Below are 13,289 nucleotides of genomic sequence, written 5' to 3'. Positions count from 1 at the left end.
TGACCATTATCAGTCACGAGGGATTAGACACCACTTTGCTCTATGCCAGAACTCATGCTTATAATTATATGTTCCCGCGAGAAGATAATGGAGGGGCGAGGAGGAGGAGGAGGAGGGGAGTAGGGGTATAGTAGAATGGGTGATGAGATAGTACGTAGAGTAAGGGCAAGGAAATAAAGAGTAAGAGGGACAGATGAGAAAGAATGAAGAGATAAAGAGGGGCAAGGAGATAGAGTAGAAGGGGCGAAGAGATAAAAGTAGTAGGAGGATGGGCGAAGCGATATGGGAGGAAGGGCAAGGAGATACTAGTAGAAGGGGCGAGGACGGCTGAGGAGATTGAGTAGAAGGGGCGATAAACTAAAGTAAGAGGGGAGAGGAGATAGAAGAGGAAAGGCGAAGTGATATGGGAGGAGGGGCAAGGAGGTTTAGCGCCGTTTGGGTATTACGTAATGACCCATATCGAACCACATGCGTTTTTATTATTCTTGTTCTTTTATGTTAGTACGTGTGAACCACTACGAAGGTTGAGACATTTTCAGTCGTGTGTTTTACTCTAACCTTGAATCTGTTTGGAATGGGAAGAGTAAGATACCTTGATACCGTAAAGCTACGTAGAGGTAGTTACTAGTTAGTGAGGCAGATGTCATTGCCATAGGTACTATTTTCCATTGAAATGCTGCTTCACCACTAAAGGTTAAGATTCGTTTTAGGTCCGTGCCAGTATCTCATTACCTACCTTATGAAACATCAGTATCTCTTCATATATCTTTTCTACAAACCTTCAACAGTCATGGAAACGCTTTGAAAATCCAATTCAAGGACTTTTTTTTTACTCTTGAAAATAGGGGATAATGTTTACGAAAGCGCGTCGCCTCCTCTGCTGGCCGCGGCGACACTGCAGCGGGTGTTGCGAGAAATACCTCCTCGCTGAAATAAGTCACATATACATGAGGGGGGGTCCGGGGGGGGGCGTAGCCCCCCCTGGATAGAAGGGGGGGTCAAGGGGGGCGCAGCCCCCCCGTTAGTAGGTCGTAAAGTTCGGTTGGAGTAGTTTAAATATGCTCCCCGACCCTAAGCCCTCTGCGAGCTATTTTGCGGCTGCGGCGGCTGCAGTGTCGCCGCGGCCACCAGAGGAGGCGACGCGCTTTCGTAAACATTATCCCCTATTTTCAAGAGTAAAAAAAAGTCCTTGAATTGGATTTTCAAAGCGTTTCCATGACTGTTGAAGGTTTGTAGAAAAGATATATGAAGAGATACTGATGTTTCATTAAGTAGATTATGAGATACTGGCACGGACCTAATACGAATCTTTACCCCACTAAATAATATGAATTTATATAGTTTGTTGTTTGTCATAGATATTATTATTGAATCAGTATATACTGTATAAATCACACATGCTATATTATGAACCCTAGTTTTAAGTACCAAACCTTTTCTTACATTCTGCTAGAAATTATAAAGGTAGAAAGATTGTTTGTCTGTAGACAATAATCGTAGTCCAAAGAAAGCAGACCTAATAGCACATCCAGGTTTAATAGGTAGAAATGCTCTTTAGCCTTTGAATAACCTGAATAACCTAGACAATTCTTATTTTGTTATTGTTACAGACAATTATATATAGTTATTATTGGATGAACAGTAGCAATACCTTGTCTTTTATGATTTTGGAGGGTGAGACCTCTAACCAAGGAACAGCTCTACGAATAAGTTGATTAGTATGTGTAGGGAGTTACAGAGGAGTTCAGCAACTAAGTAATATCTTATGAGGCTTTTTACACCTTTAATGCAACATAACAGATATTAATCTATTGCCTCTTAAACAGTTAAAAACTATTTACAAATTAGTATAACACCACCTTAACCTAACAAATAGTAACCTATTATATAAAGTTGGGGGATGAGCTGGGTGGGGTTGTTAATTGAAAAAAATAAATAAAGTGGCAGCATGTGAGTGGTAATTGTCTTACTCTGCAATCTAGAATACTGTTCAATAATCATTATTTTGGAAATTTACCTTTTTGCATTTATCTCAAAATGACATTTGTCCAAGCAGCTCTGTTGTGTGCTGCTTTGATTTCTGCTCTCATGATTGGGAAAATTACCTATCATAAACATAGAAGGGCCTAAAATGAATCCTTATTGTTATCATTATTAATATTATCATTCACCTAATTATTTAATACGTTTGTTTCAGATTTGGCTGCTGTCTACAAGCATGACATCCTGATCCTTCGAGATGCTGACTTGATCATCCCAAACTCACCACTATCATGGGAATCTCTCTCTCTGGCTCTCCCAAGGCCACTCTCTTACCCTGTGGGCCTCACACAAGACTCTCTCAACAACAGATTATTTGTGGCAGAAGCAAAACCAAAGGAAGAAGGAAAGATCCTTTCTTTAACTCTTAACGCCCAGCTAGAGGTGGTGGACATGACCCCTGCTGTTCAAAGTGAGTTTTTATGGTGTAGTAGTATTATCACTTTCACTTTATCAGCACCAAATATGCTTAGATAAAATGCTTGATAAGATCTCAAACAAACTCAGCTTGTGAATATTTTCATGCTCATATATTTCTGTAAAATGTTGCTTTTACTGTAACCTAATAGATATTATAAATATTATCAGTGAAGTTATACTTAGAACAGATTTGTTAATGATATGAAAACATGTAAATTTATTCTGGTCATTATCTTACAGGTGGCTTAGTGTCAGTGATTGAAGGGATGTCCTACAGTCCTAAGACAGGGCACCTCTACTGGACAGATGCCTCAGTCCAGTACATCTACAAGGCCACAGTGCCAAATGAGCTTGGCGACATTGTTTCCAAACCAGAAGTAATTCATCATCTTGGCTCTAGAAATGAACCACGAGGATTGGCTGTTGACCCTTGCAAAGAGTAAGTTCTTTCATAGCTTTAATAGAATGTTCACTGACATCCTCAGCAGTTGAAAAGTATTGCTCATCTTTCATATCATGTAAGCATGTGGTATATACATGACCACACCAGATAAAGTAAATGATTACTAACTCTCTCAGGAGTTCAAACATACTACTTGCTTCTTATGGAAGGCATATAGCTCAGCAAATTTGTTGAATAAACTGTATAGAGAATTCTGTCAAATCTATTTAATGTAGTATATATTTTGTCTTCCCTGTATATCCGTATCAGCAATTTGTTGTCATTCATTCATCTGCTCTAAAAGCTTTTCATCATCCTTCAAGTCTCTTCTACATAGTTCTCTTTTATAGTCATTTTTACCTTATTCTGTAGAACAGAACTGTTTCCATTACTTCCTATAACGGTCTAATGAATAATTACAAAAAATAAGAATAATTACCTTTTAGAAGAGATGTAATTTTTAACATCAAACTTCCTCTGCAGGCTTCTTTACTGGAGTGAGAAAGGTGGTGGGGTAGTGCCCAGCAGTGTAGAGATGTGGAACCCTGGTGACAACAAACATCATGTTATTCAGGAAGATAAAGGAAAAAATGACTTTTATCAGGTACAGTAGACTTTGTCTTATTGTTACATGGAAATTTTTATCTCAACAGTCATGTCTCATCAGATGCACTGTGTTGTAAGGATGAACTGAATATTAGATCTAATTTGCTTTTGTTCTTATATTTAAGCCCTGTTTTGTTTTTTGAAATGAGAATTAGTCCAGGAAAATTTCAGTCACCTAGTGTTGAGTAAAAAAGAATTTGCTTTCCTCAATATAAACTTTTCTTGGGCAGGGACTCTCTTTTGATGCTGCCACAAGAAACTTGCTATGGGCTGTTACTGAAGGGGACGAACTTAACAGCACATGTCGCATTGTCAAGACTTCAGTTGATAAGATGCATGATGAGGAACTGATCAGCTTGGAAAACTGTTATCCATTCTCACTGACAAGTGATGAAAAGTACATTTACTGGGCAGACTGGGGCAGACAGGGAATCATGCGAGCCTCCCTGACTGACCCAAGTGATATTGTCAAGCTTGTCCACACCCCTCGCATCACAAGCGAGGAAGAGGAGCACTTTGGTGTGTATGGCTTGGCAAAACTGATTCGAGAAAATTCTGCAAATGAAAATTCATGCAAAGGTAAAGATGAGTTGCAAAGCCATGAAGATAAGATGCTTCAAGACCCTGCAGAGAACCCACACCAAGAGGCTGAGGATAAAACGAAAGGCTCAAGTGAATTAAAGGGAGTTCTTGATGTTTCTTCCAATAATCCTGAATCCACAAAAGAAGGACAGGATGGTCAAGATCCAGAAGCTGAAGGACCCAAGAAAAACCCTGGTGCAGATGAGACCAAAGTTAATGATGGGAAAGATACTGAACTAGTAGAGGATGCTGGCTCTTCAGAAAACTCTGAAGAAGGAGAGGTGGAGGAGGTCAACTCGCACAAAGATCGAATTGTGATGAGTCTAAAGAAGTTAACGTTGTTGGCCCAGGCAGATGTACTTTCTGCAAAAACAAAAGAAGAGGCCAAGTCGAAGTCTGTAGAAGCTGTGACTGAAGTATACAATGACAAAACACAGACTGACATGTTTGCCTCACACTCAACATATGAACTGCCAACCACCGAGGGGTATGTGGTCTCAGTATTTTCTTATTTTCCATTTGTTATTTTGTTGCCCTTGACAAAAAATTAATTAGTATATTACTTCACCTTTTTTTGCCATTATCAAATCCTCAAACTTTTTCTCTTAGCAATCTTTTCTATGACTGTTTTCTTTTTGAGACCTAAAATGCCACTTTTCATGTGGGATATAAAGTGAAGGTAATTTATTGATTTTCTCATAAATAACATTTTCTATAAAACAATTATTTTCAGCATTTTTTTTTCATAAATGCATAAGAAATGGAGATGCAAACCTTTTACCATTCTTTATTGCAATGAAAACTGGTTGCTGATTGATTTACTGACATGCATCTGTAAGGAACAAAAAATCATGCTGTAATTCTTTTCAGCTTTTCTAGATGTCATGAAGACCAACTACTAAAAGCAGTACTGATTCTGACTGCAATCAGTGCCTTATTCCTGGGCTCCACAATCATCCTTGCAATCATGTTGTACCGCAGAAAAAGAATTCCATTCAAAGGGGCCTCTGCAGCTATTCTAGAAGCACCACAAGGTAAAGGATTTTTTTCCTGTAGTAAAATATATTGACTTCTCTTAAATAGAATGAAAGGATGACTGGGAAAAGGATGAATGAGGATGGGATTTAAGATGATATCGGGAGGAGATTGCCAGTGAAACAAATCGATAGAGTTCATGAGTATTGTGAGTATTGGAGAGAGAGTTGGCAGTCGAGGGATTAATTGTGCTGAGGACTGCTGGAACAAAACTGGAGGCACTTCTGCCATGGGAAAATTCCCCAATCTGAAAATTGCCCTGCATCTTACATGGTCAGGATCAATGATGGCTTTGGGTTGCTTGGAAGCAGTGGTTTGGTCCTACAGAACCTCACAAAATTGATTCCCAGATTCCTTTAACATATTAGTAGCTTATTTAAGGTATTAATGCACATCAGTAGTACTTGCTTGATGTGGTTTCCCATGATTATGCAGTGTGTGTGTGTGTGTCAGTTTATGAGTTATTACATAATTTAAAGCTAATTACAATTACTCCAAGATTTTGTTAGAGTTTCAATTACAATTACTTCAGGATAATCACAAATTACAATTACTGATAATTTGTATAAATTACTTACTTCAATTATTATAGATTTTACTAATGATGTAATTAATAGAGGTTAAACTTCAAAACATTGAGCAAACATTTTAATTTATACAGTGTTTAATTGTAAGCATTTGAACAGTGCACAATAATACCTGTGTTATTTTCAATAACAGACAGACAAATGCAGAACATGCCCAATGGTACCTAAATCAACCAAAGACTCATGTGACTGGCAGGTTACAAATAAGCTTCATTTCACATAATGTTAATTTAATATTGTCACCGAGATTAGCTCTGACACTAAAAAATATTAATTGTGCTATATTAGCCCTTTCACACACCATGACATGAGTCACGTCAAAACAGAATCATCTACATCTGAGCTTTTGACTTGAATCGGATAAAAAAACTTTTAAAAATTCGTCAAAAAATAAAGTATCTTTCAGAATCGCATCAAAATTTTTCGCATCAAAGATCCAAGCTAGACCTATAAAATAAACCAGTTGTCAACTCTCTCGTGCCATTGGATTTGAAGTGATAATTGCCCGTGGCTTAGTTGCCTCTCAGCCACCAGCCTGTGAGCGCTGACTGGCTTCCTTTTAAATTGACGTTTTTTTATTATTTTTAAAACTCTATTCCAGACAAAATTGACTTCTATTTTGACCGCCTTGACCTGCCTGTTATGTTTTGTTTGCTGCCCTTGAGCTGTTTCTTCTACTGTAGAGAACAGAATAGATAGAAAAATATAGTTTTCCTCCATTTTCTCAAGAACTACTGGTCATATGAAAAAAAATTTGGCGCATGGTCAGGCCATTCCGGAAGGCCTTCTAGGGAACCCCAGATGGATGTCACAGTGGAAAGAGAAACTTATTCAACTTTTGGTGGGTGAAAGGGTTAGTCTATATACACTGTGTTCAGTAAAATTTGGAACTTGATAGTTAAACTTGAGTGCTGATGAATTACAAGTACAATTACAATTAGTTATACTTTTTAATTTAAAATGCTCAATTACAATTACTCCAAGCCTGGTGTGTGTGTGTGTGTGTGTGTGTGTGTGTGTTTAATTCACCACGACCTGATCACGTGTTGAACTCGTAATCGCCAGCAGGTACCCTCCCAACATGAGCAAGCGCTCTTTATCGTTGATCTGTGTGTGTGTGTGTGTGTGAGTACGTTGAAGGGGGTTGGGGATGTGAGAGCTGATGAATGTTGAATCTTTTAAAACTGGGTTCCACCTCTTTTATCTTTAGAGCCAATGATTAGATCTAATATACAATATGTTGGTCTTCTAGTTCTATCCTAAAAGCTGCTCCCTGATTTTCCCTGATTTTCAATATTATTTAATGGGAAATGCATGTTTTGCCCAGTAGTTATGTACTATTCTGCTCATATTCTGTTCTTTGCACCTATCTCAAATTCTACATTTTATTTGTATAACTATGTTGTTTTTTCTACTTTATGTTTGCTTAAAGTTTCAACTCCACTGATTTTTAATATTTAATATTAATGCAAGGACAGAATATCTTCAGCATATAATAGAACTGATTTTTGCATGATCTGATTTTGCAAAGTTCTATCCTTGAAAAATGGTACATTTTACGTTTTTCTCTTGTTCAGACATCTCTTCAGACTAAAGTATTGATTTATAATTCACCACTTGGTTGGAAAGTAAGGCTATTCACAGTTAGTCATGGTGCATTGTATTACAGCTGTGCCTGTCCAGCCTCCTCGTCAAGTGAAACGCTTTGGTCCTAAGAAGTCTGTTGTTTCTGGTAATAAATCAGGGCATTCTGGGTCAGCCACTTGTTCTGGCTTGGCTAATGATGGTGTGAGCATCAATATTGAGGATTGCTGTCAGATGACTCTCTGTGAAACTGTAAGTCTTTTCTCTTCCATTCACCACTGCTTGTTGCTATAGGTTTAATTGTACACCATGCAATGAATTCAATCTTTGAAAGTCACTTAGTATAAATAATTGATACTCTGATAACAATAACCCAGCCAAGTATTGACCACATTTCCTTGAACATTTCTTGCCTTCTACATACACCATTTCTTCAAAGCATGGTAGCTTCTCTTCTGGCATGCTATATTTTACACCTTATTCATTTTCTTTATTTTGTAGCTACTTCACTTATACCTACCCTGCTTTTAGTCAACAGTGATTATTGGTGGTTAGTCATATCAAAGCTTCTTTCTTCCTAGGGAACTGCATGCTGAGTTGATTTCATATATGTTTATAAATAATACACACACACACACACAGTTTACACTTTTAACATAAACACTTGTAAGTGTTTTATAGAGAGCATCAAATTTTAAACTTTCATTTTTACTAACTAGTTAAATGACATACTAATCAATTCTTCTTTATCCATTTACAGCCCTGCTACACCACAGTTAAGAAGCAAGGAAAGTCATACAAAGACATCAGAAAAAACACTTGTGATGATAAAAGAGGATTGTTGGATGATAGTGAAGAAGTATAGGTAAAGTTAGTGTTAAAACCTATTTCATGTTGTTGCCAGAGATATAATGCTTCCATTGGGCTCATGACAGCCAGTCAGACACTGGCTTATATAATCTTATGATCAGTTGAGCCTAATGAGTATTGAAGAAAGACTCAAACCCATTTTAAGGAATGGTTTGGACACTCCTTCCTTACAGGTACAGGTTTTATATACAGGATCACAAGTTAATTATGTAGTGCCTCACCACATGCCCAGCATTGACGTTAAGCTTACAAAAAGACTTTGTCTACCTACTTTAATAATCATTTTATTGGGATTGAAAGAATGACCCAAGTCATATGCAATATGATGATGTTGCATGTTGTTACATGACTATTAAGCTTGTGCTGTTACTCAAAACTACATCAGGATATTAACATATGAATATAATTTTCAAAAGTGAGAAAGTTTACTAACAAATTGATACCTTTACATAAGCCTACAGTAGTTTTTTTCTATAAATACAATCTGGATATGTACTTAAAGACGATAGGATAACTCTCCTAAATATTTGGCGTTCAAAGTCTTAGAGGAAGGGACTTGGGGTATTAAAGCAACTGATTCCACTGAGGGAAGTGAAAATGCTGTGAGTGCCGAGTTAAAAAAAAGAAAAAAAAGAAATGTGTAACAGGGATGTTGAATAGTTGATGACGTTTTAACCAGAAGGAAATATTACTTTGATCAGCATAGGATAGTAAAGTTTAACCTGTCAACAGCGAGAAAAAAAAGTAAATAAATTTGTGAATACTGCTTTTAGAATCTAGATTTTCAAGAGTCTAGAAAGTCACTGATATCAGTAATTATGAAAGAGCATACAGGCATTCCTTGCTCAACGATTGGGTTATATTCCTAAATAAAAATTGTAAAATGATTGTATACCAATGGGCATAAACTGTATTCTTAAAACTGTCAAGCACTATTGCACTATTGTTTGTAAGCTATTCTAGTATTTTACTGTTTGACACTGCTGTTCACAAGCCATGGCATCATATTCTAGCCTCTTTAGCTTTGCCAGGTTGTTCACCACACACTCAGTTCCACAATGTTCATGTGGCCAACATCACAGTCCACACTCAAAACTAGAAAAAATGAAAAGCAGGCAGCAGTGGCAGTCTGACTCACAATATGTCTATGTGTTGGCAGCATCATTCAATGATGGTGTAAGACTGTTTAGGGGAAGTTTAGAAGGTGATCCGTCAGTATGCAGGATTTGTGTATGCATGTGATTGATTGCACCACCAATCACAGTTATCATGTAACCAGACACAGAGAATAGTAGGGAAATTTGAGACCATGTAAGTGATTGATCATATAGTGAGGCTAAGACATACTGTGGAATAGTTGAAGAAATGACATTGAACTCTCAACTCTCCTAATATGGGATTAATATATTTGTTAGCCACCCTTAACCCTTTCATTGCTAAGCGCTCGCAATGAGACTATCCCCTCAGGCGCGCTCGGGCACCCCAGCGGGGGAAGGGGATCTCCTTTAACCGCTATATCTCAAAAACTATTCATCACAGTTACAAAACAAAAACACCATTGGAAAGAGGAAGCCAAGATCTATAAGATTCGGTTATGTAAGCCTCTCCTGCGAACGTACAGGCACGTTCAGGGGGTGTTTTTTGCTGTGAGTGCGACTGGCGCTCGCAGCGAGCTTTTAGCACCACCAGCAAGTGACGCTAGTGCTCGCTCTTTTAACCGCTGTATCTCAAAAACTAATCATCACAGCTACAAAACAAAAATACCATTGGAAAGAGGAGGCCAAGATCTATACGATTCAGTAATGTAAGCCTCTCCTGCGAAAGTACAGGCACGTACATTTATACGTGCGCGACGGTCAGCCATAAGGCAACTACTGTAGATCTCTTGATGATGGGGTGCTGGCAGGGCAGTATTGCCAACTGCAAAATTTATAACTATTTGGTCAAAATATCAGTCATGTGATAGGTGAAGTTATGCAAAAATGTCACTATATTGGTCAACAATTAATATCCACCAGTTGCTCGTCCATAGATTTTCCGCACTGGGCTGACATGATTTTCCAACAAATTTAGTGAAGAACCCACTCAATTGGCAATCCTGTGTTGTGAGAATTAGTGTTGGAACACTCTCATACGCGGGAGATTTGAGTGCGGCTGGAGCTCGCAGTGAGCGTTTAGCGCCACCAGCAAATACGCCTAACGCCCGCTGCAAGCGTTTAGCAATGAAAGGGTTAATGACTGCAATAAAAGCATCAAATCAGTTAACATAATATGCATCACTTGCTACATTGAGAAATTTTGAGAAAGAACGTTTGACAAGATGGATCCAACTTATGCTATCATTTTTAAGCATTATATTTCTATATCCCTGTTACATCTGATATCAAAGCAATCAGTCGCATCTGAAAGTGAAGGAAGTGTGTTTTGTGGTATAATTATCTAGGTTGTGGATATTAAGTATCGTTTACATTATTCTCAGTCCTCATAGGAAGGTTGTTACTAATACCTACTTGTGCTCCAAAATGGGTTCCTATTACACTGTGAAGTAACTACTGTAAGGATGAGTAGGGAAATATATTTGTCATTTACATAAGTACATTTGTAAATAAGCACAAGTAAACATCATTATGGCTGTGATATATCTCATAAGACTTTTTACCGTCTCGTTTGTGTGGTTGTTTGTTATGGACGTTGAAAAACACAGTTGCCAGCAATGTGGGATGACGTGAAATATTTTTGTTTTGGGATTTGAATGGAAAATAACCTAAAACGGAAGTGTGCACATGTCGTAAATCAACACTCAGTACTAGTCTGCTCAAGTATTTTAAATGCAAACAACCACTACTTTCTTTTTTTAGGATTGAGGCTTGGCAGCTTTTTCTAAGTCATTTTGTCTTCCCATTTACCATCTGTGTTCATTATTGCATCCATTACTGATGTCATTAAAATTACTTTTGACTCTTAACTCAGAATTGCCATTTATCTTGAGTTATAAGATTGTTTTTGTCCCCATTCTTTTAGAAGATTCATAACTTGTACAAGTAAGATCTGCAGCAGTTTTGTTATTTTTGTCCTTTATTTTTTATATATTTGACTGACAAGAATATGTGCTGTTCACAATCATTTTTAGACATTGAAACGATGTCAATAAAAAAAGTTTAGGATTCACATAATCAGTGTGGTCATAAAAACTCAAAAATTATAAAGTTGCATTAGAGGCATCTTGTATGAATCTCAAAATAACAATAGCTTTGACACTACACACTGTAACTTGTTGGAGCAGCACCTGGCAGGCTTTTTTGTTACTTATTTTTTTGTTTTTGTCCTTAAGGTGCCTTCCTTGCTGTAAATAAGTATTGTAATTTGAGCTATGCTATGGGTAGAAAAATCTTAAGTGCCAGTTTTATTGTACACTAACAAGGTTGGCACACATCTTTCGGAGATTTTGCATTTCACACCTAGAAGAGCAAACTGCTTTTTTTTTTGTTTTGTTTTGTTTTTTGTTAGATGGGAAGATGGTGTGTGAACTGGAATGGAAATTATTTGTGAAACTCTTATTTGGAACCCTCCTTATTTGTAAATTCCATTTCTTGTATGGTAATCATTCTATGGCAAAATCTATGTTACTGGTAATGAAGGTCTTTGTAAGTTCGTATTAACTGCTAGAACTAAAGCACAATATGTATTACTCAAGTTGAAGCATCAGCTTTGTTGCTTTAATAGTTTATTCTTCACATTTGATTTACCTTGAAAATATTTAGATGTGTAACAATTTTGAGTACTTTTGGATAATTTCATCAATTTTTAAATAGCACTTTGTTGATATTTTCAAAGCAAAAACATTTTTTCTTAAGACAACTGTAGTATTGAAATATTTTCTAGGGTGCTTGACAAGACACTACTTCATTATTTTCATTGTTGGCCATTGCTTGTACATCTAGTAGTTCTTCAGCACCCTAAAATCCTATTCCAGGAAAAATGTATATATTTGCAAATGATACAAATTTGCTTCCTGCTAAATTGGTCTTGCCAAGATATATAAAATCTGGTAGCTATGCACGTGTTGGTTGATGTCTGCGTATCACAGTGATGTATTCACTTGTACATCCAGTGTAATGAAAGGCTACAATTGGAATGTGAGTTGAAAGTATTCACTACAGCTCCTTTGATAGCCAGACACGATAAGGTGCAATACCTAGGGATGTCAAATGCATTGTTTGTAGTACTCGGGGTAGTTAAGTAACCTTCCAAATTGAAACTGTCTGTCTGTATGTATTAAAGCATATGTAAAATTTGTGAAAGAGGCTATTTCAAGATGGAAGGTTACAACTCTCCCTGGGTAAGTTGCCTTACCTCGCTCATCCTGAGAAAGGATAGTGGTATTTTTGTAAGCAGTAGTAATAGTAGTTTTACATTTTCAGGTATTCTGGTCTCAAGTGGACACCTAGATGGGTCACTTGCTTGATCTCATTGTCATTGTTTAGGGTCTCAAGTGGACACCTAGATGGGTCACTTGATGAGCCGGTTAGTCACTGTATGCATGCTGGAGTGGGCACCAAGATGGGTCACTCTTAGCATGTTAGTCATTACAAGATTTTCTGTGTGTGCTCTTGAGGTGAGAGACACATAGGTCAGTCAGAGGAAGGAATAGTAATGATCAACATGTGCTTTCACACTATAAAAAAAAATAAAAGAAGCCATTTTTTTGGTAATGTGTGGGGAAATAATACATAAAGGGTTTTCTTTTTTTATGTGGGTAATGAATGTACTCAAACAGTACTGAATGTTTTGTTAGTATTCATTGAACAAATACCTGTCCAGTCAAAGATTACCAATACATAAATCCTTTTACTTTTAGATATCTTGAAGCCATGAACAAAATTATGTTTACAGAACCTTGCACAGAGATTATTGCTTCCATTGTATTTCTCATTATGTGAAAAGACTTTTTAACCTGATAAACCTGCCACTAATGGATACTATTGTATAAAAATAGGATAGCAGGCTAAACATTGCATTATTTTATTCCTACTTTCATCATTCAAAAGTCATATTGAGAATTTTTAAGTACTTAATGAAAGGTTCTATAGTGAGAATACTTGTGCAATAAAATGTTGATCTTT

The 13,289-nt window shown here is 37.1% G+C and overlaps 1 protein-coding gene across 4 annotated transcripts in view; it reads left to right on the top strand.

Moving 5' to 3' along the window:
- Positions 1–13,289, top strand: part of LOC127005869 (low-density lipoprotein receptor-like) — a 20,474-nt gene extending 7,185 nt beyond the window's left edge. For 2 of the 4 annotated variants that reach the window (XM_050875179.1, XM_050875180.1), the window contains exons 2-8: positions 2,198–2,452; positions 2,701–2,899; positions 3,386–3,506; positions 3,739–4,577; positions 4,961–5,124; positions 7,382–7,548; positions 8,057–13,289. In XM_050875179.1, coding sequence (XP_050731136.1) covers positions 2,198–2,452; positions 2,701–2,899; positions 3,386–3,506; positions 3,739–4,577; positions 4,961–5,124; positions 7,382–7,548; positions 8,057–8,161 — 1,850 coding nt within the window. In that variant the 3' untranslated portion in view covers positions 8,162–13,289. Of the gene's footprint in view, positions 1–1,200; positions 1,229–2,197; positions 2,453–2,700; positions 2,900–3,385; positions 3,507–3,738; positions 4,578–4,960; positions 5,125–7,381; positions 7,549–8,056 lie in introns of those variants that run through there. The other 2 variants (XM_050875181.1, XM_050875182.1) reach the window with 2 other exon arrangements.

Source organism: Eriocheir sinensis, chromosome 31 (genome assembly GCF_024679095.1).
Source record: "Eriocheir sinensis breed Jianghai 21 chromosome 31, ASM2467909v1, whole genome shotgun sequence".
Taxonomy (NCBI): Eukaryota; Metazoa; Arthropoda; class Malacostraca; order Decapoda; family Varunidae; genus Eriocheir; species Eriocheir sinensis.
Note: the sequence above shows the minus strand (reverse complement) of the source record. Positions and strands in the feature narration are given on the sequence as shown.